At 41.3% G+C, this 27,611-nt stretch overlaps 1 protein-coding gene across 2 annotated transcripts in view; it reads left to right on the top strand.

Annotated features, from left to right (window-relative positions):
• LOC104327733 (amine oxidase [flavin-containing] B) overlaps window positions 1-27,611 on the top strand; it is a 54,617-nt gene that overhangs the window by 12,344 nt on the left and 14,662 nt on the right. For both annotated transcript variants that reach the window (XM_075430887.1, XM_075430878.1), the window contains exons 2-8: window positions 5,705-5,799; window positions 6,773-6,910; window positions 19,472-19,576; window positions 20,329-20,420; window positions 23,279-23,420; window positions 25,296-25,445; window positions 26,845-27,004. In XM_075430887.1, the coding sequence (XP_075287002.1) occupies window positions 5,705-5,799; window positions 6,773-6,910; window positions 19,472-19,576; window positions 20,329-20,420; window positions 23,279-23,420; window positions 25,296-25,445; window positions 26,845-27,004 (882 nt within the window). The remainder of the gene's footprint in view (window positions 1-5,704; window positions 5,800-6,772; window positions 6,911-19,471; window positions 19,577-20,328; window positions 20,421-23,278; window positions 23,421-25,295; window positions 25,446-26,844; window positions 27,005-27,611) is intronic.

Genomic DNA, 27,611 nt, shown 5'->3' with positions numbered 1-27,611 from the left:
AACAGGTTGAGAGCAAGGCAAAAGTCCTGAAGAAACTTGTCAATTTGGGCATTATTTGGCTTTTATTTTGTGTTGTGGCAGCCACTTCTCATGCAGACATGCTTGAGCTTTCAGCTGGTTCCTGGAGGATGGCGTGTGGTAGCTGCAAGTACACTGGGAAAGCCAGGTGTCAGCCCCTGCTCAAACATGTCGTGTCAAGGGGGACGCTGTCAGCAGTTAGCTGAGCCACTGTAGAGCTTGTTCACACACGTTGTGAAGGGACAACAAAAGTAAAATCGTCTCCTTGCCTCTTAAGTGCTGGATGTTTCTAATCCACATGTACAGCTAGTGTTTGTATGCAGAGCCCAAGTGTCTGGCATCTGTTACAAAGGTTAAAACTCTCCTGGGAAATACTCTGTAAACATGTCTTTGGTGTCAATATAAATAAACAAAGAGAAGGAGAGATAAATATCAGCAGATTCCATGAATCTGAGGAAATCCAGGTATGAGACATGTAAGTTCTGTAGTAAGATCTGCAAATAAGTACAAGTATGATGGCAGCCTTTCTTCATGCTCAACTTACAATTTTAGTTGGAGAGAGAAATTTTTAAGGTTGTAAAGTGAACAGATTTTTGAAAGCCAACTTCGAAGCTATTAAATGAATACCAGTGGAATGGAGGCTCTTACTTTGCCCCCTACATCAATTAAAATTTAGAATTTGTATATTTTTTTCTTTTTTCATAATTACATACATGAGAGAAAAGAGATTTTTTGTTTATTTGTTTTGGAAGGGAGATAAACATGGGAGAACATGATAACATAGTGAGTAATACAGTGAAGGTACATCAGGAACTGTGGGGATGCTTTTGGAAATAAACTATTTACAGCTTTATAATCTGTCCCTCTCCAAGTTACCCACCCTGTGCCTCATACCCTGCAAGGGAATTGGGTGTAGCCTGAGGGAGAAATAAAATCTGGCTTGTGGACTTGCTGTAGTATATTTGTTGTCTAGCCATCCAGAGTATGATAGAAGTATCCTCTGCAAAAAAAAAAGAAACTAAATGGAAGAAGTCACAAGTATCATGTAGAGTTGTGTCAGAGATGCAACTTCCAATCATGTCCTTTCTAGTGATTTTTTTTGTGCAAATGCTGAGCTTAAGAGGGTATTTCAGTAAATTTGCTGATTCTAGGCAGAATCAGATTGGTGTTACAAAATTCTGATTAGTTTTTAAAAAAATTACTTTAAAAAGTTTTTTTTAATTCATCAGATATGTTTGATTCTAGGGCTTCATTGTAGCCCGTAATACATGGGAGTCAGATGAAAAATGTGACTCTTCTCACATTTGTCAATCCACATGTGAGTTTGAATTCTGCCCTAGCACAGAAATTCAAGATTTTATCTTTAAAAATAAATAAATAAATTCCTAATTAGTTGTTCTCTTAATACAAGAAAGCTGCTAATGTTAGAAAATGAGATCGTAATGAAGCTGTTTAGTCAAACGGTCCAATTTAAGATGTTTTGCAGGTACAGAGATGTCAAAGAGGAAAGAAATAATTTGGAACTGAAGATGAAATAATTGCTGTGATTATTACATTTGAGTAAGATCTGTGTGAATGCAGAGTGCTGTACGATGGAGAACCGATTTTCGTGGCTTGAACTTGTGTTATAAAATTCTGGGGGAGGCAATCTCTCACGAGTATCTCCCGAGTGGCTGCAGTTGATTACCGGGTTGCTGTGGTAACGGATGAAGGCTTGCCCGGTTGAACACCCTCTAAGCACAATGGTATTTTCAGTCTGGGGCTTCAAATGAGACCTATCATCTTGGCTGCTTTGTTGTTTGCGTTAATTATCTGCCTGTCGATTCTCTGAGCAATGCCGCAGGTGAGGCTGCTTAACCGTATGTTTTCAGCCATATATATACAGCTTTCTGTTGCCCCTTGAAGAAAGCTGACCTGCAGTGGGAACTGGACCCAGTTACTGTTCTCTGTGAAGTGGCTGAGCCCTTATATTGCCGTTCAGATCTCATTCTGTTGAAATGCTCCTGGGGAGGAGGGGAGGATGCCACTGGGTGACAAAATGTTGTGCGCGAAACAGGAGTAATAACAACATCAGTCACGGTTTTGGATGAAGTTTACATTTGAATGTGGCTGTTTGCCTCACTTGTGAGGAATGGAGGCGATGTTAAAGATCTGCCTTTTGTTAGTGATGTGCAAGAGAGTGAGAGGTCAGCCAGAGACAGAGCTGAAATGTGAAACTTGTGAAGGGTTAAGCTTCCCAAGAGAAGATCTTGCATCATGTATGACAGATTTTTCCAGGCTTTGCTTCACAGGCTGCGAGCACGCTCTGTTTGTGGCAATTGGAGTATTAAGCACAAGAGAGGCCGCTCTGACTCTTGCCCAGAATAGAGGTTGTGGTTTGTAGGGGTTTCCTGCAGCAGTCTGTAGTTTCTGAAAAGCAAACCTCAACCTCATGCCTCAGTGTTCGTGTGCTAGTATTCACTTCAATTTTAATATGTTTTTGTTGCTGTTCCTGGTGCCTTATCTGTCCTTGTATCACTTTGACTTGGAGCTCTCCCTCTGCAGCATCCAGTCCTCTCGCTGTTGTAGGAAGAGTCCAAGAGCCCGTCTGGGGCCTTGGGTCCAGCTCCAGGGAACGGGTAGGGGTGATACGGCAGTACTATGATTCCAAGTGTGTGATACCAAAACCAGCAACATTCCTGCCTGTCAGTATTGCATTGTGATGTGGTATCTGTGACAGCAGTCTTGCCTTATCCTGTGCCGCGCGCGCTATGAGACCTAATCTGGTCCTTCACTGTGCCGTCTGACCCTCCTGAGCCTCTGCCTTCCCTTCTTCCACCTTTTTCCCCAGTTACACGTTTGTGAGGAGGAGCTAGAGGTTGGCTGTGTTCCATGCCTTTCTCAGCAATTATCTGCATAATTTCTTCAGCAAACTTTGGACCAGAACAGAGCTGTCATGTAGGTGAGAGAAGGAGGTGGGCCACCAGCCCTTGAAAAGAAGTGGTCAGGTGGTGCTTTGTTTTGGAACCCTGTAGACTGCAACTTCCATTATAGAGTCAAGCCCCAAGGACACATCTCTCCACCTACAGAGATCTGATCTGCTGGAGGATGGGCATGGGGCAGCGAGATATTAGTGAGCCCAATCCTCCCCACTCAGCACTGGTTTGGTTTTTTGTATTTGCATCAGGAAAGAGTAAACTGTTACCCGTCTCTAACAGGTACATCTGTGAATGTATGGGGGAGAAAAAAGTTGGCACCTGCCCCAAAACAAACAGTAGGGGGTAAATAGTAGGTGAATTTGATGGGGTGGATGAAAGGTGCATAACGAAACAAGGAGGTGGTATCTGGGCTGACCACCATGAATTGGCTGTGTTTCAGTGGAGTCTAGAGAGCTATCCTTTCACAAGCTTCTCTGTCTGTTGAGCTCTTGGGAATAAACTGCCTTTGTTCCCAGCTGTACTGAAATGTTTATTCATTAGATTTTAAGAAAGAAAGTCAAATCTCATGTTCCTTAATCAGTGTTGGTAACTGAATATTATTTAATTGATTAGTCAATACCTGTTAGTGTGATAAGCCAGCAGAAACCTGCAGTGACAACAGCCTTCAGCTTATGTATTCAATCTGTAAATTATTAATAACTACTATTGATCTCCAACTGATGAAATATTTGTCTTTTTTGAAAAGCAACTTTTTTTTTTCTTTAACGGGTAAGCTATATTTATTTAGGTAGTTTTTGCCTGTTTTTTTTCAGGAGCCAATCTCTTTTTGCATGTTGATTGAAGGTGTGGTCCGTGTTTGCATACCATGACTGTTTTCTGTATTTTGTTCTTCCGTGGTATCTTCAAATATTTGTGAGCGTAGTCAAAGCAACTGATCCAGCCAGATGTTTCTGCAGTATAATTTCCTCACTAAGGAATTATGGAAATATCTTTATCAGTGTCGCTACTGTTTTTTTCACTAACACTTCTGTGAAAATCCAAGATAAATAAACCCATGAAGCTAGAAATAAAAGCAGGACAGTGTAATGGTTTAATGGAAACATCTGCTGCTTTTCTTCAGAAAATGTCAAATCCTTTAGATAGATAGTTGTACACCATTGTCTCTATTTTTTTTTTTTTGTTTTTTTACAGATGGGTAAATAAAGAGCTTAAGTGATTTAACTGGCACACTGCAACAGGTTGACTGCAGTGCTGGGAACAGGACTTCTGCTTCCAAGCCACCAGCTGATGACCAGGATGTTCTGTAGCGCCTTTAGTAGCTCTCATTAATATTCTTTCTCTATCCAGGGCTGCTATATTTTTGTCGTTATCATTTCATTCAGTCCTGCCATGCTAGCTTTGGCCATCTGGTTTTCCTGCCAGCACTTTTGCCATTATTTCCGTGGCTGCCTTATGCTTGGAACAATCTGCTTGAACGACTGCTTCTCAAAAACTACATGTACTAGGACACAGAAAGGAAACTGGTTGCCTTCTGATGGTGGCGAGAGACAGAAAGGATAGGTAAATTATGATGTGCAAGTGTGGCTTCTAGCCTGGCCTGTGCTTAACTTTCTTTGTTACATCCTGTTGGTTCACGAGGATGACGCAACCCTCTAGAATATAACTCTTGTCATCCTGCTATAAATTCACTCACACATGGCCAAAGCAAGAACCTCAGTTTGTACAGATCTCATTTTGTGTGCTGAAGTAAAAGGCAGTGATAATCTTAAGAAGTTAATACGTTGTGGGCTGTGTTCTCGCCGTGGTGTGCACCCTGTCTAGTTCCTTTTGTTCCCATACCTACTTGACACACTTGCTGCAGGACCTGATGCTAGTATACCCCCTCCCTGGACGTGTTCAAGGCCAGGTTGGATGGAGCTCTGAGCGTCCTGGTCTAGTGGAAGGTGTCCCTGCTCATTACAGGGGGGTTGGAACCAGATGGTGTTTAAGGTCCTTTCCAACCCTTACCATTCTATGATTCTATGATAATTACGATGAATTATTCATCAGAACTAAAATGAGATGTTCCCTCCTGTATTCCCATTGTTCCCTTGCTTGGTGTCTCAGCTTCAAGAATTATGAGATGGAACAAAAAGTGTAGAAAGAAAATGGAAGAGGAATGAAACAATTTTTTTGGGTAGACTTACCCAAATTTTTTTCATCTTGTTGCCACACACAAGTGCACATTCTGTCTGTTTTGTGTCAGACTATGTGTTCTTCAGGACAAGAAAGCTGTGACCTGACTGCATGGGAACTTTGCTAATGTACTTTAAAATACTCAGATGTGGAAAGCAGACACATACAACAAGTTTCAGGAAAACTCTTGAAATTTAGGACAGTCCTAATAAAACTTCACTTCTTCCATTTTTTTGTTTGGCTTATAAAAGATGACGTGCTGATATTAGAATACAGAAAGCGGTCCTCCCCAAGTTCTCTGCCTGGATGACTATCATAACAAGTGCTTGCTTCTGCATCAGAAGAGCTGAGCATGTGGTGCAAAAGGTGCTCAGCACATGTAAAATTTGACCACAAACTGCTTTAATACATGGCTTCCGTTCCATTTCACAATTACTGGGGTTGTTTTAATTCCACCTCACGCACCAGCAAAGCATTTGAATGAAAAATGCAGGATTTGGATGGTTAGCTTGTGACTTGATATGTCAAGTCACAAAAGCCATGAAGTGCATATACAGATGTATTCTTTAATTGTTTTTCTTTTTATCTTTTAGGTCTCTCAGCAGCCAAACTGCTGACTGAGTCAGGCTTGAATGTGGTGGTGTTGGAAGCCAATGACAGGGTTGGTGGAAGAACATACACCATAAGGGTAATTATCTCCGAACCCATTTATACTGCATATGCATACATACAGTATATACTATACATGTGTATAATTATACACATATATGCTGTATGTGTGTATATATATGTATAGTATATATATACTATATGAATAGTGTACAGAAATGTAGTTACTTTGTGCTGAAGGACCTACTTGAGGGAAAATTTCTAGAGCATTAGCAGGTGGGAAATTTCTTGATGCTGTACCAGCAAGAGTAGGGAAAGACCGGCATGGTGGTGGGGACAGAATATTTCTGTGTGATCTGCAGGCTCTGCAGTCATCAGTCCTTTCCTCTGGGAAAGAGAACATGATTAACTAAGATTCAAAATCATTTCTTTGGGGGGAGAGACTGGAGAAATCTCTATGAAGAAACACCTGTAAGGCCACTTATACTGTGAAGAGCCTCAAACTGAACCTTAACAAGCCCTGTGAGGAGCGACGTAGGCTAGAGGAATGGCAGGGGTGGATGGGAACTCGAATTGTCATGTCTCCCTTTGCTTCTTTCCCTTCTGCCCTGTTTTGACCTGGGAGACCCCCTGCCGCTATGCTCATTAGAAAATCTTACCTGTGCTACGTCCTAGTATAGTCTGTTTTGAACTGGTTGTTGGCAAGATGCCTGGCTGAGCCAGAACCACACAGATGTCTCTGACTCTGTCCTTCTCTCTCTGCCTGTCAGTCTCTTTCTTCTCATGTTTGTTAAGGCTGTAATGTGACAACAGGCCAGCTAAGCGTGTTGTGAATTCCTTATATGAGATTCTCGGTAATCACCACACCAGAACTCTACCAAAGAGTTGAAGTTTTCCGTGGGGAGATGAGTCTTGGCCAAAATGCTCTGGGAGTGTCTCATATAAAGAATTCCTCTGGATTGTGCTTTTGTCTTGTATGCTATTTACAAAGGGCTTATCTTTTTTAATCTCTTTTTTTTTTCTCCTTTTCTGTGTTGTGTGTGATAAATTAGAATAAGCAAGTTAAATATGTGGACCTTGGAGGAGCTTACGTGGGGCCAACACAAAATCGTCTCCTGCGGTTATCTAAAGAGTTAGGAATAGAGACTTATAAAGTGAATGAAGTTGAGCACCTGATACACCATGTCAAGGTAAGATACTTTCAAGTGTGCTGCTGTAGACAGGTAAGTTGTAGTGATCTCCTTTCTCATTGTTTTCCATCCATGCTACAGTGGAATATGCCGGTTTTAGTACACATCATCTGAGTTTCTTGGAGAAAAATAAGTATGTTGGTAATGAAAAACTCATACACATTACTATATGCATGCATATCTTCATGTGTGCCCTGCAGACACATCCTGTTAGCTGTTAGCTGATGCTTTGGTTCAGGTCTGGGCTCTTAATTAAAAGCCCCATGTTTATGAACAGTACAATTGTGACTCTTCTGTACAGGCCAGCTCTCATATACACTGCCCAAGGTGTCTGAAAGTCCCTTTCAGAAGTCATAGAATGCTTTGGCGTGGAAGGGACCGTTAGAGGCCATCTAGTCCAACCCCCATGCAGTGAGCAGGAACATCTCCAGCTAGACCAGGTTGCTCAGAGCCCCTTCCAACCTGGCCTTGAATGCTTCCAAGGATGGGGCCTCCACTACCTCTCTGGGCAACCCATTCCAGTGTTTCACCACGCTCACTGTAAAAAATTCCTTCCTTATATCTAGTCTAAATCTATCCTTCCTTAGTTTAAAGCCATTACTCCTTGTCATATCGCAACAAGCCTTGCTAAAAAGATTTTCCGAATCTTTCCTATAGGCCCCCTTCAGGTACTCAGGCTGAAAGTTTCTCAGGATGAGCTTCCTAAACCAGTGACAGTTATTATCCTGACTGAAAGAAACACAAGAGGTTAAGTCTGGTTTTACTGATGGGGAAACTAACCTGCAGAGGAGCAAAAGGCATTGTAATAGTAATTGCAAGAGGCTCTGGGAGTCACACATTCTTGTGGAGGCAAAGCTAAATGATTTGTTCACGATCTGAAACAAGACAGCTATGGTGAAGCTGGTAAAAAGCCCACGTGTTCTTGGTATTTGTACTATGCTTTCTCCAAAAGTGCATCCTTTCTCCTTTCTTTATTAGAGCAGTGTTGCACTCCCACAGAAGGGAAAATTTCTGTGTTAGTCCTGAGGAAATTAACAGTGAGTTTCATTGTATGCTTATGAAAAGCCATTGTGCAGTGACTGGCAAAATATTTGTCAGATAGTAGTTGGTGTTTGATCAAAGGTTAAAGAAAACATTGACAGATTTAAAAAAAGCAATAGCGCAAAGGTGTTTTGTCATGTGTTTTCCAATATTTTTTCCACTCAATTGTTATAAAAAAGAAGTGTATTCTCAAAGTGATTTGCTGTGGTGACTGTCCACAGTTACTTCTGCTGTGATAGAGCTGATGGGTACGTGCACACTTTTCTGTTTTGTGTGCTTCTGGCATCATCCTCAAAGCCAAGTTTTCTGCTTATTCACACTATTTAGCCTTCAGTCTCCTCAACAGGAATAGGAGGTCATGCCATGAGGGGAAACCTTAATGGTAGAAGACAATTGACATGACCAGTCAGGATGACCAGCTCTCAGGACAACCTTGCTGCCCTAGCATGGGGGCATTCCAAAATGTCGCCAGAAGTCACTGAAGCCAAAGCTGAAGCTACCATGTGGGCCTGGTTTATGGTCAGCAGCCAGTGAAACATGGCTGCTTGTTTGGTAAGCCAGACGCCATTTTCTTTTAGGATCTCTAGGAACCAGCTTGTGGGGGGGATATTTAGTACTACTATGCTGGTTGAAAGAGCCTTTTGTTTTCCAGCGGGCTTTTAGAGCGAGGAAAACAGAATGGCACAAATGTAGAAGTTTGGGCTCTTGCCAAGGACAGTCTGTCTTTCCCTTAACCACAAGTGTCATATCGCATGAGTTGCCAGAGGCTGCGCATAGCCTTTTACCGTCACCTGTGGGTACCTTTTAGCCCGGGGTGGTGAGGGCTGGTGCGAGTCAAGGCTCTCAGCTTTCCTCCCTGCCCAGCACTGGTAGGACTTGCTGGCTTTCAGGGACATATCCCAGGCTGGCAGAGAGGGACATGCCTTGGCTTTGTCTGTATGTTGGGTGCAGAAAGGGGCATGAATTGGAACCCTAAGGCATTAGGACACAAGTCCAGGGAATCTATACAGTAGTATGACTTGTATCCAGAAATGCAGAGGCAGGGGAAGCCAGTCTGCTGCTGGAGGCATTCAAGCCATCCAAGCCTGGAGATGTCGGGTGCTTGCTACGTTGGTTAATGCCTGCATCTGTGCAAACAGATCCTGGGGGACCTGTGAGGAAGGCTGAGGGCCCGGGCTTGCTCCAGCAATCATGTGCTTCTGCTAAGACCTACTGAGAGATGCTCACAGGTGACAGGTTACGCCCTTACATACGCCAGGGGGATGGAGCATCCATGGCAATTTGATGCAGGCGAAGGACTCAGCCTGAGTGCTGGCACACATGTGTGAGATTGGCACTGCAGCTTGCACAGAGCCATGGAAAAAAGCTGCCCTGGAAGGGACTCTTGGAGGTTCCTACTCCACCTTGGGCTTGAAGCAGTGTCTGCCCCGTAGTTAGGTCAGGTTGCCTGGGAGCCGTTCCCAGTCAAGTGTTGAATGTCTCCAAGGAGAGAGATCACAGCTGCTGGATGAGGTGCTCCCAAGGCATGCTAAGAGCCTGAAGGCTAGGTTTAGACAGAGTTTGTAGGCTCAGGCTCCCAGTGTGGCTGCCTATAGGAGAACTCCTGAGGAGAGGAGGGAGAGGAGTGTGTGCGAGCACTCCCTGATAGCCAAGCAGGAGGTAAAGAGAGGAAACACTCCACAGTCAGTAGCACCTTATTTAAATCTCCTGATTTCATTCATTTAAAATCTTTTATTTCCTTCTTGTTTCTGTGTTTTTATACAACAGTGAAAAAGTATTAACATAGTTGAAGAATTACTCGCAGTTAAATAATTGGAATGTGAGCGCTAGAGAGTAGACAGATGCATTGCTGTATGGCCAAATCGGTGTAATAATCTTCAGCCTTTGTGTTTCATGTATCTGTAATACATTCCTTACAGTTCTCTCGCTTTCAGCCATGTGGCTTGCCCATGCTTTGCCTGTAATGGACAATGCTCTCGTGTGCTCCCTGAAATCTAAGCAGTACTGTGAAGTCATAGCTTGCAAACCAGGTTCCAAAATATACAAAGGTCTGTCACCCCTGTGTGAATTTGGATTCACATGCTGACCCAAGCTTTGTGACTGTGGCCAAGTATAATTAAATTCTGGACCGCAAAATTCTCTGAACCTAGAGAGGCAACAAAACTTAAAGGTTTTAATTCCTCTCGCTACACTATCAGGCATCATAGTGCATCTTGTAAAATCAGCTGCTTTTTTTACATATACCCAAAGGCAAAATCAAGCCTTTCATAGTTAAATTCATTTTAGAGGCTTTTTAATACAAGTAATATATGCAGCTTCTTTGTACTACAAAATGAAAAGAATGCATTTTGTTGATCTCTGGGTGGGTCTCTGCTAATTAGGCTTTACCAGCTTGATTGGGTTGTGTGGTTTTTTTTCCCCCTTCAGTCTTTTTTGGTGTCAGGTTCTATTGTGAGATTATTTTTGGTCTCGCTTATATTGTGTGTGATATCTTCACAGAAACTCAAATTTATATTTCTTGCCCTACATTTTTTTTCTTTCCCTCCACTTGTTAAGCAGACTTTTTCATGTTCTTTGAAAGGAAATTAGTGTGTTCTATTCATTTGTGTAAATACTAGTTCATCAGCCTTAGTGAGAAAATTAGTATAGCTCTGCAAGTAGTATTTGATAGACAAATTGCTGCCTGAACACCATTGCTTTTCAACAGCGTAACTGAAGTTAGGTTCATAAATCTAGATTTAAGAAGCAAAAACAGAACTATCTGAGAAGTTGTCATCTCCTAATAGTCCTCCCATTGGACTGGTAGGCGGATGTAAAACACTTCTTAAAATAAGTTTTCCTTAGCTGCCCAAGAGAGGATTCAGGGCCCTACCTTAGATAGGTAGACTTGGAACTTTTGACTGGTGGTGGTTATTTTCCTCACCAAAATGACCTCTTTTGTCTTAGAAAAACAAACCAAAATGTATATAGTCCAGTTAATTTTTACCTTTGCCATGTAACAGTCCCTGGAAAGAACTGTTGAAAAATGAAAACATATCAATTATTGTGAGGGTTTAATTATAAACATGTTGTCTTTGCTAATTCAAATTTCACTTTACTTTTGTGCAGTCCCAATAGCCATGCAAACTTCCTGCATTTAAAACAAACAAATTATCAAATCTAAAACATAAAATACAAAATACTAAATATAACACAGGTTCCTTTGATAACGGTGGAACTGATTTACTCTGCTACCCTAAATCTGTGTAAAGAAACATTTCTTTGTGTGACTGCTTTGCCAAATTAGTGTTTTTAGAACTTGATTCCTTCGTCTAAAGTAAGGATGATCTACAATTTGGCCTGCTGTGGTGCCAGCTGAACATCCTGTGATCCCATTTTCAGTGATGGAGACCTTGCATGAAAACCTGGCAACACAGACTGGCAACAAGAGTCCTTACTGGCTGCATTAGACCAACAAAGCTTGTTTCTCAAAATACAGTCATTAGCCTTTGGTAGGTCCCTCCACTGCCATTGATGCTCCTTGCCATTTTTGTTCCAGATGTTTTTTATACCAGAACTTTCTGTAGGATAATGCCATGATCCTTCCTGGAATTTCTCCAGATTATAGCGTCATTGCTAGAAAGTGGTAGTAACACTTACTCCTTTTAATCTCAGTGCAGACTGTGGATAGTGCTAACAGCTGGCTTAGGTAGCTGGCTGTTTTGACAGTGTGTTGAATCTGAAGCATTCCTCACGTGGTTATAATTGAGGTAAGTTCTGCTAGTTGTTTCCTTGGCACCAAAAGGCATGCTTGGCATTGCGCTCATCCAGGGGGGTCTTTCAGGTTAAAGTGCTAGGTGAAACATGAAGCATCCCCTCCCTAGTCACTAGGCAGGTCTAGCTGTCTGTATGCATGTCATGCTGTCTTCAAGTTTGGCACCACTTTCATACAGGTACATACAATCAGCATCTCTGGAGAGAATGCTAATGTGAACCCTGTGTGCAGCACATCACTGAAGGTGGATATTTAGTCTCATACATGCAGTATTTTTAACTAGAACCACAAATCTGCACTAATGTTACCGGGTTACATAGTCATCTACAACAGATGTGCAGAAAAAGATTTTACCGTCCCCTGGAGTGTCATTAATTTTCAGCACTATTGTGCTTATTAAAATGCAGTTTGCTGTGGTCTTATTCATGAATAAAAAATGTGGTGGTCATGTTGTATTGGGATTTAATTAGCAGCTGGATAAGTGACTGCTGTATCTAAAGTTATAGCATTTAGTGGTGTTTCTTCTGTGATATCAGTGATGTATGCACTGAAGCCAAGTAATATGATTTATCTAAGCTTTTGACCTGCTTCTCTGCAAATCTAAGGGCAGTGTCTCCTGGCATAGTCTATAGTATAGAATATAACAGCTTAAATGAATTTTTGAACAGCTTGATACAAGCGCTTTCATTTTTCTTTGTCTATCTTAATTACAGTGCAGTCAGAGAATGAGAAGTCTTTGAGGCTCTCGGTTGCCATCAATTTAAACCCGGCAAAACATCATCACGTCTTTTGTCTTTTCCCCTTTTTGCTGACAATTTGTAAGCAAGAACTTGGGGAACCAAGAAGAATACATCTGCATCTTTTATACGCTGGGCATCTGGTGTCTTGAAAAGGAACTCAAGTAAATTCAAAACTGCTTAAATTACTACAGGGCCTTGTTAGTTTCACGTGTCATTATTGGAATGCAGATCTGTGTTATTTTAACTCTTTACTCCATACGAGGATGCAGGCATTCCTGTCACAAGACACTGTGTCATTAATCACACTCGCTGATAGCCTCAAAAGCTAGTCTGAGGATTGAATAGGCTGAGGTTGGTGCAAGCATCTTCCAGACTCCCACAAGGGATGTCCTCCACACTGTGAATGAAGAGCAGTCATTGGCAGAAGTATAGGAAAGGCTGGTCTTGTTTTGGTCTCGTTGGACCTGCCCTGTAAATAAAGGGGCGTCTTCCCTTTTTTGTGCCAGCCACCTGGCAGTAAGTGCAAGAAGGAAGTTCGTAATTAGGCCAGTTTAATTAAAAGATAGATAATATTTGTATTACAGCAGCCTAAAAAAAGCAAAATTATGTACAGCAAATCTGCAAGGTGGTCTCTGTCAAAGGGGACTGTAAAGCAGGGTCTTGCAGGGGATGTGTATTGATCAAGAAGATTGACTGGAAGACTGGCAGCTGTGACCTAATGGTAGCACGGGGATGAAAGTAGTAAGAAAAATGCACTGGAAATAAAGTATGCATTTCTTAATGAAATCCGACTGGAAAGAAACTTCCTCAGTCTTATTCGTCCCGGAGTTGGGAGTCTGTTCCGTAGTAGATAAGCAAAAGGAGCTGTGTTCCCACCTAGCTTATTTAATTCAGGCTTCTGGGAGAAAAGCTTAAATTGCATCTGATGGTTAGAGCTGATTTTTGTTTCCCTTGAGAAGCTGATTGAGGTCTACAGAAAAGCGTAATTAGATAAATGTGTATTTCATACAGAAACAGCTGGCGGAGTGTACTAGGTTTCACACATCTGTAAAATCTTATGTAAGGCTTCATTTTTTTTAGATAAGAGATTTAATGACCTGGAGTATCTCAGAAACAGAACTAGTGAGCCCGATGTTAACTTCTACGTTAAAGACAGTGTTATAGTTGTGAGAGAGTGTGTGTGCCCTGTGTGCTTAGTTATGTTAGAGCCCATTTGGTGGCTTTCTCCCAAATGAAACTCCTCTTTTCTCCTGTTTTCATTTGTTTTTGCCCTTTTATCTGCTTTTTGGAGGGCAAGGAGGTTCGGGTTGGTTTTTTTTAAGACTAAGTCTAGAGGTACTGAAAAATTTTCTATTGATTTTATCCACTTTGTTGGCAGGTTTAATTCAGGTGTTGAAAGTGACATGCAGGCCTGGTGTCAAAGGGTAGTTAGAACCACAGTCCGTATAAATCTGTGCTGCATAAGACACCTGGATGCTTTTTGTAAAGGTGTTTTTTAGTGTCCAAAAACAAAAAATCCCATTCTAGTTGGAAGGAGACTTATTTAATTCTTTTATCCACTGATTGGAGCAAGAAGTTGTATTCACTTTTAAATTCAGAGTAGAACCTCAATTTCTCTTTCTAAATCACTTCAGTGTTGTTGTTTTTCTCATTATTTGCAGAGAAAGTATTCCAGCGATTGCATGACTGATGTTGTGGCAAAGCGAAGATGGACTTGATTTCTATAATATGGCAGAAACAAATTGTTCAAAATTAGCTCCTTTCCTTCTCAGGATGCATGTTACAAGCCAATGTGTCTGGCTATGTTACACTTAAAATGGAGTTGCTTTTGCTCACCAAATTTCACAAAACACTCTGGCATCCACAGCTGACGATCTCAAATTAGATATTGAAAGATATTTGGAGGGTATTTTGGTGATATTGTAGCTTTGCACCATTAGTTATTCAGATTTTCTTGTGCTGCATTGATGTGTTCTAACCTATATATCTTTTTACCTTTAGGATATCTGTTAGTATGGTAAACAGCTGAGCGTATGAGCTCCTGAACAGTCTCTCAAACAAGGGAACTTCACTGGAGCTCAACACTTACCGTTTTGTAAGTAGGCCTGTATACCCCTCTCAGCTTGGTCCAGCTAGTTGCCATGTTTTCTTGAGAATTATGACTACACAAGAGGCTTAGTCCAAAAGACACATATTGCTAGATTCTATGGATTAAAAAAAAGGCAAACAAAAAACTAACAAACAAACAAAAACAAAACAAAAACCAACCAAAACCCACCCCCCACAAACCAAACCAAAAGGGTAGTTTTCCACAGGGCAGCAGATGAGAAACTGAATATCTGAGACAGATACAGAGTTACAGCCTGAAGTGATGCTTTTCTGTTTCTCATTTTTCTCGTCACAATTTTGCATCTTACCGTTTCTGTACCTCATATGATTGGCATTACTAGGTTTTTAAGTTGAGAGAACAAGGTGTGTATGAAGTACCAGTGCTGTGAATCAGCAGAGGGCACTGCGTGCCTATAAACCTATGTGACTGTGAATTAACATGCAGAGTGACAGCTTGGTGAAGTTAGCATCAGTTACTCCAAGCTTTAGATGGTTTAGCTGAGGGAATATCTGTGTTCATTCAGTGATGCAGAGAATGCACCACACCATCTCATTCCTTCCAGTGAAAGCTGACTACATTTTTAAGATGCTTATACCGTGCTATAAAAAAATGCATGGATCATTGGCACCAGGTGCGTCAATTCACAATAGTGCATCCCACCTGAGCGTTACCTGGGTACATAATGCTTAGGGGAGCATGAAGTTGTCCTGTGCCTGCAAAAGCAGACTTTCTCCTGAGATCCCACTCTGCACTGAGATACTGATGATAATTCCTGGCAGACCGTGTAGTTTCTTAGCCAACCATTCACTCACTTCCACCTTCCCAGGAGAAAGATCTGGTCCCTGTGACCTCCCAGCTGCTGGGGCTGATATTCAAGGGGCTGCTGGTATTCAGTTGCCATGCTGTGTTTTTTTTTTTCTTCTCTGAAATAACCCCCTTCTTAGGTCAGCTATTCGACCTGAAACAGAGCTGATGTATGCAGAAAGTTTGTTTCTATACTACTTATATTACATGGGTCCAGTGTAACTAAGCCAAACATTGGCTGACGTGAAACAGATGGATGAGAAAATCTATTGGGAATTGTAATATTTGTGACAAACACTGGATTTCTTATTTTCCTGTTTGTTTATTCCTGAGACAGCTGGGTTGCATGAATTTCCTCCCTATAGTTTCATCTGCTTTAGTATGCTTTAGCCCATGCTGCAGCAACAGCCTGTGTAAGCAGCAGGTGACCCATACAACACCAGGTAGACCTCCAGCTGCTGATGTTGGTGTTCTGTTTTTGGAAGCGTTGCAAGTGGCATCGTGAAACCATTTATAAAAATATATATGTGCCTGTATTAAATACCACTAAGCCCTAAAAAAAAAAAAAGGTAAGAAATACGTTGGAGCATTGTAGTACTGGTGTTGAAATATGTCAGATGATCAGAAGGGCTGGTTATTGTTGCTGGTTTTATACTGCTCTGATTTAGGTATAAAAAAATATTTGAAGAGGAAATGTTTTGTGCATCTTGGGGCGTATTTTTCATCTGTCTTGTTTTACTTTAGAGATTATAGAGCACCAGGAGGTATGGAGAATGCTATTCCCAGCAATATGATAGAAATAGGCAAGTTTAGCCTAAATATCAATAAGGTGGTTGTTTTTGCAAAAGTGCAAATTCGTTAGAAGTAGAGCTAGAATGTTTCAGTTAGTTGGAAACTACTCAGAGTTATGGGTAGTCTGCTTTGGTGCTGCAATTTTTGTTTCTCTGTAGAGACTAGTCTTGCAGTTTATTCTCAAACAAAATTATGATTGACAGCTTCTGGAACTTTGTCTGTGCAAAAAAAAAGGATTAGGTCTTAGGTAATGTCTTAGGAGCTCTTGAAACTAACTTTTGCAGGAGACTCCCTCACTTCTATGATTGATTGTATTTTTCCAGGTTGAAGCTTGTTCTTGTGCTTTATGAGACTTGTCACCCCAGGTTTCTGCACAAGAGACATATCCAAGATTTCCCTTTCAGCAGTTCAAATGCAGTGAAATAGAAGAATACTAAAACAAAGATATGTTTTATGTGTCTCTTAGCCGTGCGCTCATGAGGAAGCACCACAGGGAATTCATAAGACTTGAGTTAACTCAGAGGGGATAACTCAGTTAGGATTGCCTCTGGCAGAGCAGGTAGCTCAGAACAAAATCAATAATTGGAATAACCCATTTTGGTGATGTTCTGGTTTTCTTGAGCACAGCAGTATACATGTTTCATAAATCTAAATCTGGGAAATGCTGGGTACTTAAAACCAAACTGATATGCTCTGTCTTTGGAATAGCTACACGGTGTTTACACTAGTGAAGGGTGGCTCCAGTGTTCAGAAGAAGGCACGATAAAACTGACTTCTTGCTGCCATAGGAGTTAGTTATGGAATTGTAATATGTCCAAAAAGTCTTAAAGGTAATTATCACCATGGTTCAGATGTTACTGGCTGGGGCAGAAAGGGGCTTAGTCTGAGAGCTTTTGCTGTTCTTTCGTAACCCTTTGGCAGCAGAGTGTGAAGGTGTGTCCCAGTTCAAATTAATTTCATGTTAAGAGATTCCATAATAATACCCAAAAGTCCATGTCAGAAACAGATGCTTCTGAAGAAACAAACTTACTGAGTTCATCTCTATCTACCAAGATATGTTTTCCTGATTCCAATTTAATGTATTTGAGTGCAAGAGCTGTAGAAATGCTCTTCGGTTCCATGCTGAATGGGGGGCGTGGAAATCAAACCCAAAAACCAAACACCCCAAAACCAGAAAAAAACCCCTCCATTTTCTGGAGTATTTGTGAACATCTGCTGTAATGTCCTTTCTTAAATTGAAAATGCGAAGTTTTCAACCTTGAAATCTCTGGCTGGTGAACTGACTGGAGATCTGCTCTGGCTATTACAAAACTTCTGATTGAAAACTTTTTAAAATTTGATATTCTGGCATTTTACAAACCATAAGCTCTCCTCAAAAGCACTGCAAAATGAAATTGTTGTTTTGCAGCTACTTGTTCATATGTCTGTGTACCAAAGATTTAATTCCTTTCCTCCCACACTTTACTTTCTTGCTAACTTTCGTTACCTTAGTATTACTGACAAGGATTCTGTTAGTTCTGCGTCTGTACAAAGACTAGGTGAAAAGACAGGTTCTTCTACACTTTCTCTAACCTTTTGGGGTTTTTTTGTAAACTGATTCTCTCTTATCCTTAGGTTTAATTTTTAGCCTTACTGCTTTCTAACTATCTCTTGCTTTGAATTAGAAGTCCTCTTTTCAAGATTATGTCTCATTTTGTTATTTATGGACCAAACTTTTGAGTCTTTCAGGATCCATTTGTGCCCTTGTACTTCTCTTGTGGTGCTTGCAAACACCTGCAGATTTGAATAATGTGCTCTGTCCCTTCTTTCACACTATTAATCAAGAGGCTAAATCAAGTCAAGCCTGAAACTTCTTCGAGTAAGTGGTCTTTGGATACTTCAACAAGACACAGTGGTGTTATTGTAACCTGGTTCTAAATATTAAATCTTCATGCAGTATTTCTTTTGAATCCAGTGTAGGTATTTTTAGTAGTGATGGGTTGGTGTGGCACTGCATCAAATATCGGTTAAAAGCTAGTACTTCTACCAATTGACATTCATGCTGGTGCAGTGCTCACTTAAATACATAATTTAATACAGGCTTTGAAAAATCAGCCATGGCATGCAGTGTGGCCTTTATTGTTTATCTGTTTTATGGAGTCCAGAATGCATTGTGAAAAAATGAGTAGCCACATAATGCTAATGAGCATTTCTTTTTGAATTTTTAAAGCTGTTGTGCTGTTGTGCTGACATTCATGTAGTCAGTCAGGGAAATTCTCATGTAAATAAAATAGCTCTACAAATCACCTGTCTTCTTCCACTCTTAATTCAGCTAGGCTGTCTGAATATCTAGTAGTGGACATACAGATATATAAAATCTAACTATTAAATGTGTAATGATGTAATTAGGACATTCCTGTTGGCCACACTATCGTTCTCTGGAATTTACAGCCAGACGATTGGAAGAAGAAGTCATTGCTAGTAAATGTTACTTTTTCTGTAGGTCTGGGGATTTTTAGGTTAGCTGGTACCATTTTTTTTCCAGGAAGGTCTCTGAGCTATGATTTTAGTGCATAATAAAGCTCATCACAGCTGCTTTTGTCCGATTTTGAAAGAAAAAAAACCCTACTAAATACAATTAAGAGTTTAGTCTTTTCATGAACATTTAGGAGAAAAAAATGTAACATGTTTCTCTTTTTCAGTGACAAACAGTCAATTTTTTGTCTCAGTTGAGCAGTGTTGTTCCATCTCATTTTTTTTTGGTCTGTTCTTAGTGATTCTACTGCAGGGTATTAGTTTTGTTGCCCAGAAGTGCTCAGTATAAAGCTTTAAAGATACAAAACAGTGTCAGTTCTGCACACAACTGACGTAATTCAACTGTGTATCACACTTAAGTTGTACATGTAGAATAACAAGATCACAGAATGGTTGAAGATGGGCAAGACTGGTGGAGGCCATCTTGTTCAACCCTCCTGCTCAAGCAGGGCTGCCTCGAGCTGGTTGCCCAGGACCATGTCCAGGTGGCTTTTGAATATCTCCAAGGACGGAGACTCCACAGCCTCTCTGGGCAACCTGTGCCAAGGCTTGGTCACCCTCACAGTGAAAAAGTGTTCCCTTACATTCACAGGGAAGCTTCCGTGTTTTATTTAGTGCCCATTGCTGTTTTTTCTACGTGCACACACAGACATGATCTGTCGGAAGCTGTTACATGTAGTGATTACATTTCTTCCGCTTTCTTCCAGTGAACACTTAACCTTTCAATGCAGCTTCCCACATATAGAAGCCAACATTATGTCTGTATGTAGTTTTTATGGTGTTTTTGTTTGGTTTTCATCTTTTAGGGTAAGTCTTACCCCTTTAAAGGTCCGTTCCCTCCTATGTGGAATCCATTGGCCTACCTGGACTACAACAACCTATGGAGGACCATGGATGAAATGGGAAAGGAGGTATGGCATGAAGAATTGCAGCTGACTGTCTCAGCTCAGCATTACCTCCATGAGGGGCAGAGTGAAGACGGGATGAGGACGAAGATAGCCAGGCTGCTCAAGCTTGAACAAACCTGGTGCTGACAAGAGCAGCGTTGTGCCCTTGCATTTTGGTTGCACTGATGTTCAGAGCACATGTTCTAAGTAGCATCCTGGCAAGCTTTTCTGAACGTCATGCTGTGGAGGCTGTCTGCAGTCACACCTTTGTTTTTCTGAATATATGAATATTAGGGTTTATGTGTGTGATTTTTAGTACTTTACCTGATGATTGGGCAAGTAATATTTTAAGAGGCTTGTAGACCTCAAATGTACACCCTTCTCCACCCTCAAATTCAGCTCAACTGTTTTAGTTTGTTACCAGTGGCGTAGGTTTTCCGTTGACTGAGCTACAAGATTTGGAGAAGAGGTTGCTGTTGCTTGCATAGTTGAATGGGAGAGATATGGTCTAACTCAGAGACATTCCCCAGCACTGTACTTTGCCTTTCTAGGTAAAGTTCTTAACTCTAAAATTATTCTCTATTCTTAAATCTAAAAAAAGAAAAAAATCTTAAACAGCAAAAAACTCAAAGCATCCTCTGTTAAGTTCACTGTATTACCTGCCAGGAATTTGCAGGCTGAATTACTGTGTAAAGATGAGATTGTTTGTGCTTGTGTTTGTTGTCTCTTATGCCACTCATTCATTTGCTGATGAATGCTTTTTTATGTCTCCTTAGATTCCTAGTGAAGCCCCATGGAAGGCTCCACATGCAGAAGAATGGGACAAAATGACTATGCAAGATTTCATAGATAAAATTTGCTGGACCAAGTAAGGAACTCTTTAGTACAAATTATAATGCTTATGTTTATATACCTTAGAGCTCCAAATAGGTGTTACTGCTTTACAGATATAACTACCGCTAGAATACAGCCTTTTTGAAGAAATGGAGTGAGAAAATCTTGTAATAATGGACCACAACACCTGTCAGTACACACAGTAGATTCTGTTAAATTTCCATAACTTTTTGGACTAAAATAAAGATAAAAGGAAAACGTATTTGGGGAGGGTTACTTTTGAAGACATAGGTAGTACCTTCATCTGTTATATGCACTTTTTCTCTTGTTACTGTGTGTTTAACTTCTAAGAGAAAAATGTTCTGGCCTCTGCAGGTTTTTGAATCAAACTTTTGATGGAACAACACACTTTTATTCAGTGCTGGGCCAGCTGATTTTACCAAAGCACTATAAAAATAACATTTGTCTTGAAATAGCACTAAATCACTTTAACACCCATCATTCTATTGTTTAACTGCTGCACTATATACCACCCAGGGAAACTGAAAATGCTTCCTGTTTTCATGTGTACATCAAAGCAATTTTTCTTTATTTGCCATTCAACAACAGTTTGATTGGTTTTCTTGGCACTGAAGGAAAAAAGAAAACATTAATTCTGCCTTGCTGTAAAGCAGATTGATTTCCGCAGGAACCTCTTCAGAATCACTCAGCACCCAACGCATGGCTGCAGGGAGCCTGCACGAGCTTGGTGCAGAAGCTTGCTTAGCACCGACTCAAGCTGACGCTGTCATCAATGGGCGCTTTTATGGCTTCAGCCGGCCTCTATAGAGCAACAGGATTGTTGTTAATGGACAGTAGGCTCTTGTCCGAAAACTTTTAATCTTCTGGTTGTTCTGCTTGAACAAGAGTGATAAATGTGCAAAAGCATATAGAAAGCCTTTCTCGTTTGTATCACTATCGGTGTTCAGTAAAGCCAAATAGAAATGTATGCTGACAGTTCTGCTGGCCATCTGAACCTCTGATTTGATAAGGAACCAGACAAGGTAGCAGAACGCCACTCATCGGCAGTCATTCAATATCCAATAGCTCATGTGACTACAGTCATGTTTTTTCAAACTCTGATGTAATAAGACTTGACATTTTACCTGAGTATTGGCCTAACTGTCAGGCTCCCTGAATTCCAAGATGCTTTTCAGATTTTATATGTGCATCTCAGCTTGATTTGCCCAGTTTGTTCAAGATTTAGGTAACATGCTGTAGAAACTTCCCACCCTGGAAGGTAATGATCCAGAAGGGTAATCTTCTACTATTTCCTCTCATCTAACAGAGTGTACAGGTTTGCTTTTGGCTAGAATTGCAAGTTGGAAATACACTGAGTGCTCTTGGTTAAAATCATACTGCCATTCCCAGGTGAAACATGAGGAGAACTAGGGAACTGAAGTGCTGAAAAGCAATAAGAGAAGACAGCAGAAACTGGGAGAATTTAACCACTTTCTAATACCTTCTGCTTATGAAATATTAATAAATTCATATACTAATTCTTCCAGTAGACAAAATATCTTTCAGAGTTGACCATATTTTACAGTATGTGTTTACGGAGACAAAAATTGATAAGTATTTTCTGTATTATTTTTGGTGTCAAGAAGGAAGCCAGAATGCACCCATGTTTCATAAAACGGATCAGCCTTTTATTTCAGCAGGACTTTGCATTTTTAGAAGGGTCAGAAGATGCCTTTTTTCTATGTAGATTTATAACTGAGTTTGAAATAGTGTGGTTGAGTTATGCTTTTTTTTTTAAGTTTGAACACTGTAAAAAGAAGAAGCAACTAAAAGTAGATTCTGTATTGGCTATGTAAGTTATTCATTGCCTGATGCCTGGCATATGAAATACCTATAGAAACTCAGTCCCTGTCACTCACAATGCAGTTAAGCTGAGCATCTCCTAGTCCTGTCCATGTCCCTTTAAACTCCTTCTTAGAGGGAGGGCAGAGGAAGCCTTTACCTGTAACAGGACGAATGTTTCCCTGAGCCTTAATTAACTCTGTCTTAGTGTACCCCAAAATCTTGTACAGGTTTATACAGTAACTTCCAGTAGAGCTATTACAAAAGCACCAACTAGAGGACATAAAGCAGTGATCCTCCTTCAGATACAGGCCACTTTTCCACTTCTTTGTACATCAGCCCTGGCCACCAGACCACCATTTAAAATACTTAGTTGAGCAACCAAGATTACCCTTTCCCTTTTCTTGCTAGACTTTTGCATGAATCTGTATATGCTGTCTCTTCACTTATGGCTTACTACTTAGCTTTCTTTCATTGTTGTGTTCCAGCTGCAGCACCTCCCTGAGCACAGCAGAGGAGTGGGCAGTGAGGGGATGCTGACCAATCCAGAGAGTTTAGATAATTAGCTTGGACAAGACCTCTAACTTTTGTATGACAAGTGTTGAATAACCTCTATGCTGTTTGCTGCAGGGACAGGCATTCAGCAAGTGCAGACAGGGCTGCAGCTCTTGGACGTAACCCAGGAATCATGGGAGGACATGGTGGTTTTGGAGTCCAGTGAAGACAGGAGGGTTTTCTTAATCCTGAGTCTAGGGTGACAAGCTAACTTTGTATTAGTAGCATAAAGTGAGGTGCACTTTCATTGTGTCTGGTGCCTCCTGGAGCCCTAATTTTGCTGGAATAAGCAGTGCTTGATTAACATTTTTTTGCAGGGTTACTTGAAAAATATTGCATAAAAGGAGTGGATATTATTTCATATTTCAACTGAAATTAAGGAATCCTTTGCCCTCGGTGAAAGAAAAGGTTGCCAAAGACAGTTTCTGCCCTTCTAAAGAACGAGAGTGTCACCCTTCCTCTGTTTTTAAATTAACTCTCTTGTCTTTGCTGCAGTGCTGCCAAGAGTTTCGCAACTCTCTTTGTGAATGTGGATGTCACTTCTGAACCCCACGAGGTCTCTGCCCTGTGGTTTTTGTGGTACGTGAAGCAGTGTGGAGGGACAACGAGAATATTCGCAACAAGCAATGGAGGGCAGGTACTGTCAGGCATCACCTTCTGCGGCTCATGACAGACCCTGTTTGAACTTCATTGTTTTGCTTGTTTATTTTAGTTCAGAGGGCCAACTGAGACGTCCATGATTTTAAACCAGTAGCACATTGATAAGTAGTTCTATTCATTTACCCATTAATATGGATCTTGCAAAACTAATGTTGAAGGCTATTCCTGTGCCAAAGGTGTTGGCCAAGGGACCAGGAGATTTCTGTCAGTTCCTGCCTCTGGCTTCCTGTTGGGCTCTGGTTGGAACAACGTACTTTGCTTTTCCACTTTCTCTGTTTAAAGTATTACTTATTCTTCTTTGTGTCATGAGGCTGAAGCAAGCCTTACCACTTCAAAAGCACTTAATGGGGATGGCAATGCTAGCTGCAGGAGGGTGTGTGTACGGTGCTCCAAGTTAATACTGAAAATGTAGCCCAGAACTGGGTTCCGAAAGACGCTAGCTCCCAGGATTAAAACCATTAAGATTTTTAAATTGTTCTGAAGAAAATGAACACCACTGTTTAAATATGGTATTGCTCTGAAATGTTTGAAATCTGGTATATTATTGCTGCTTCTGTATTTCAAGACAATAAAGCTTCTGTTGATGGTTTTCCACTTGAGAAATGAAGATTTTACTAATTATACTAGAAGTAATTGTATTTTAGAAATGAAAATTATTTAATAATAAATAAATAACTAAAATTACAAAGAATACATTAAAACATGTTAAAATGCATAAATATGCATAGATAAGCATTAATTATGGATAATTTAAAGGTATATACATTGCATGAAATATTATTTCAGTGCTGTGTTATGTTAGAGGTGATTTGAATTTAACTTAGGTTAGATTACATACTGCAGGATACATTTTTGGTGTGAGCTATGTCACTTCTTATGCCTTCTTATTTATTACAAGGATCAGGGTTCTTACTTCTGATGCACAGACCTCTGCAGGGATGAGAGTGAACTCAGAGAAAAGTTTAAAAATTTAAGTGCTTTTCAGAAGTCTTGCTGATTCACATAGGTCTGTGGAATCCATTTGGAGACCGCATGAGAAGGGATTTCCTCATGAGGTTACTGATTCTTGCAGTTTTGGCTGGTGGTCAAATATGGAAAGTATTTGAGGAGTTCACTGAAAGAGAAAGGAACGTGAATATATTTACCAAGAGACACTGCTGAACATTCCTAAAAAGGTTTGGTACTGTCCTGGTTTCAGCTGAGATAGAGTTAAGTTTCTTCCTGGTAGCTGCTGTATTTTGGATTTAGTAATGAGAAGAACGTTGATAATACACTGATGGTTTTCAGTTGTTGCTAAGAAATCGAGGACTTTTCAGTTTCCCGTGTTTGGCTAATGAGCAGGTGTGCAGGAGCTGGGAGGGAGCAGAGCCACGCAGATAGCCAGGCTCTGCCAGTGGAGATGTTCCATACCATAGACACCATGCTCAGTTTATAAAGGGGGGTTGGCCAGGCAGCGGGAACTCCCCGAGTTCTGCAAAATCCACGAGTTCTGCAATAGCTGCTCGGAGATGGGCTGCACGATTGGTCATCGGGCAGTGAGAAAAACTGTACTGTGTATTGCTTGTTTTGCATATTATTTATTATTATTCTTCCTTCCTTTATTGTCTTATTAAAGTGTTTTTATCTGAACCCACAAGTTTTACTTTTTGTCCATTCTCTTTCCTATCCCACTGCTGGAGGTGGGGAGTGGGCGAGCGGCTGTCTGCTCCTGGCTGACGGGTTAAACCACAACCAATAACAACAGAAGAACGGGATTTGTTTTGAATGCTAAGCACTATGTTTGTCATGGTACCTGCTTCACGTGCATCGCTGCTGCATCTGCTTTGCTGAGTTGTCGTTTTCTGTGTTTCAGGAGAGGAAGTTTGTTGGGGGCTCTGGCCAAATCAGTGAAAAGATAATGGAGCGCCTGGGAAGCCGGGTGAAGCTGAGGAAGCCAGTTGTCCGCGTTGACCAGTCGGGTGAAAGTGTCATAGTGGAAACCTTAGATCATGAATTATATGAGGTAATGAAACCTCTTAACATTTAAACAAGTGTTTGTGCCAGGATGGCTAGAAAACTTTTAGCTTTTCCTTTTTGACTTCTCCAAAATCCTATACAAAAGAGTAGCAGAGATTAAAGTGACTATAACAGAAAGTCACACTTTCTCATTGTCCCCAAGTAATAGCAATGATAGAGCTTTAAAGCAATGCCTGAAAAGTAAAATGTGTATTCGAATTCTTCCTTCACTAGCAGCTCTTCTAGTATTCAGTTACCTTCCAAACTGAAGGATAGTTGTAAGATAAACACAAAAATGTAGCTTAGTAATAAACTTTCTGTGGAAAAACATTTCAGGCTTTGATTCCAAGTTGTAACTGGAGGAGCCCAGATAGAAGGGAGGCCAAGGGACTCTTGTAGCACAGAATATTTTTCCACTGGCTTTTTTTTCAAGTGCTGGGGAAAGACCAGCTGCCTATCATTGGAACAGATGGCTGTTTATATAATGCTTGTTTGTTGTTTAACAGCCAGGATTTTGTGAGGGTTTGGTTTTGCAATTCTTACGCTAAATGCCAAAATTGCTTCAGAAGATACACCCTACAGCCTCCCCAGATGTCTGCCAAAATCATTAGAGCAATATACATAGGATGAAGTAGTGGATCATGCATCAGTACAGGCTTGGGGCGGACCTGCTGGAGAGCAGCTCTGCAGAGAGGGACCTGGGTGTCCTGGTGGATGACAGGTTAACCATGAGCCAGCAGTGTGCCCTGGCTGCCAAGAAGGCCAGTGGCATTCTGGGGTGCATTAAGAGGAGTGTGGCCAGCAGGTCGAGGGAGGTTCTCCTTCCCCTCTACACTGCCCTGGTGAGGCCTCACCTGGAGTACTGTGTCCATTTCTGGGCTCCCCAGTTCAAGAAAGATGAGGAGCTACTGGAGAGAGTCCAGCGGAGGGCTACAAGGATGATGAGGGGACTGGAGCATCTCCTATGAGGAGAGGCTGAGGGAGCTGGGCTTGTTCAGCCTGAAGAAGAGAAGGCTGCGAGGGGACCTAATAAATGCTTACAAATATCTGCAGGGTGGGTGTCAGGAAGATGGGGCCAAGCTCTTTTCAGTGGTGCCCAGCAACAGGACAAGGGGCAATGGGCACAAACTGAAGCACAGGAAGTTCTGTCTGAATGTGAGGAAGAATTTCTTCCCTCTGAGGGTGATGGAGCACTGGAACAGGCTGCCCAGGGAGGTTGTGGAGTCTCCTTCTCTGGAGATATTCAAGACCCGCCTGGACAAGGTCCTCTACAGCCTGCTGTAGGTGACCCAGCTTCGGCAGGGGGGTTGGACTAGATGACCCACAGAGGTCCCTTCCAACCCCTACCATTCTGTGATTCTGTGATTCTGAGAAGTTGTTTGGCTTATGTATAATTTCTTTTCCAGGGCAAATACGTGATCAGTGCCATTCCCCCGGCTCTTGGTTTGAAGATTCATTTCAACCCACCATTACCCCCAATGAGAAACCAGCTCATCAATCGAATCCCCATGGGCTCAGTCATCAAGTGCATTGTGTACTATAAGGAAACTTTCTGGAGGAAGAAGGGTATTACGTTTTAATTGAAAGGAATAGTTGTGACAGAGAGGGAAGAGGGTACTTGGTAACGGAGTAGACACTGTGTTTAGTAGATGCTGGACCTTGTGAGGAAACGTCATACGTTTCTATGCCATTTTTGCCTTCCCCTGTTTGAGAAACTTGAGAGGTCAGTTGGGAAGAGAGGGTGGATGAGGGGAATAAAAAGGAGCTAGGCATGAAGGGAGAACTCATGCCTGTTTCTTATTGCCTTGATTGTTCTTTGTTGCCCTCGCCTTTTCCTTCAGTGGCACCTGGGTATGAGATGAGTCTCTCCCACTTGTATGTTACTGTACAAGTGATGAGTGATGGAAAGAGGATTTATCCCATCAGTTATCAGTGTGCAAAAATTCTGCCGTCTGAATGCATTGGGCAGGATTAATTGAAGGTGTCTTCACATAGACGTACCCAGCTGGGCTAGTCATTCTGGACTCCCTTTACATGCTGAACACTTCCATCATGATTCCTCAGCTCTCTTTTAGAACTTACAGAATCTAAGACAAGCTCTAATGTAATAGCACCCATTTCTCATCACTGGTTATAATGAGTCCACGCCTGTGTTTGTCTACAAATGTCATCC

The sequence above is a fragment of the Opisthocomus hoazin genome, chromosome 1, assembly GCF_030867145.1.
Source record: "Opisthocomus hoazin isolate bOpiHoa1 chromosome 1, bOpiHoa1.hap1, whole genome shotgun sequence".
In the NCBI taxonomy this organism is placed as follows: domain Eukaryota; kingdom Metazoa; phylum Chordata; class Aves; order Opisthocomiformes; family Opisthocomidae; genus Opisthocomus; species Opisthocomus hoazin.
This window is presented reverse-complemented; position numbering and strand designations above follow the sequence as displayed.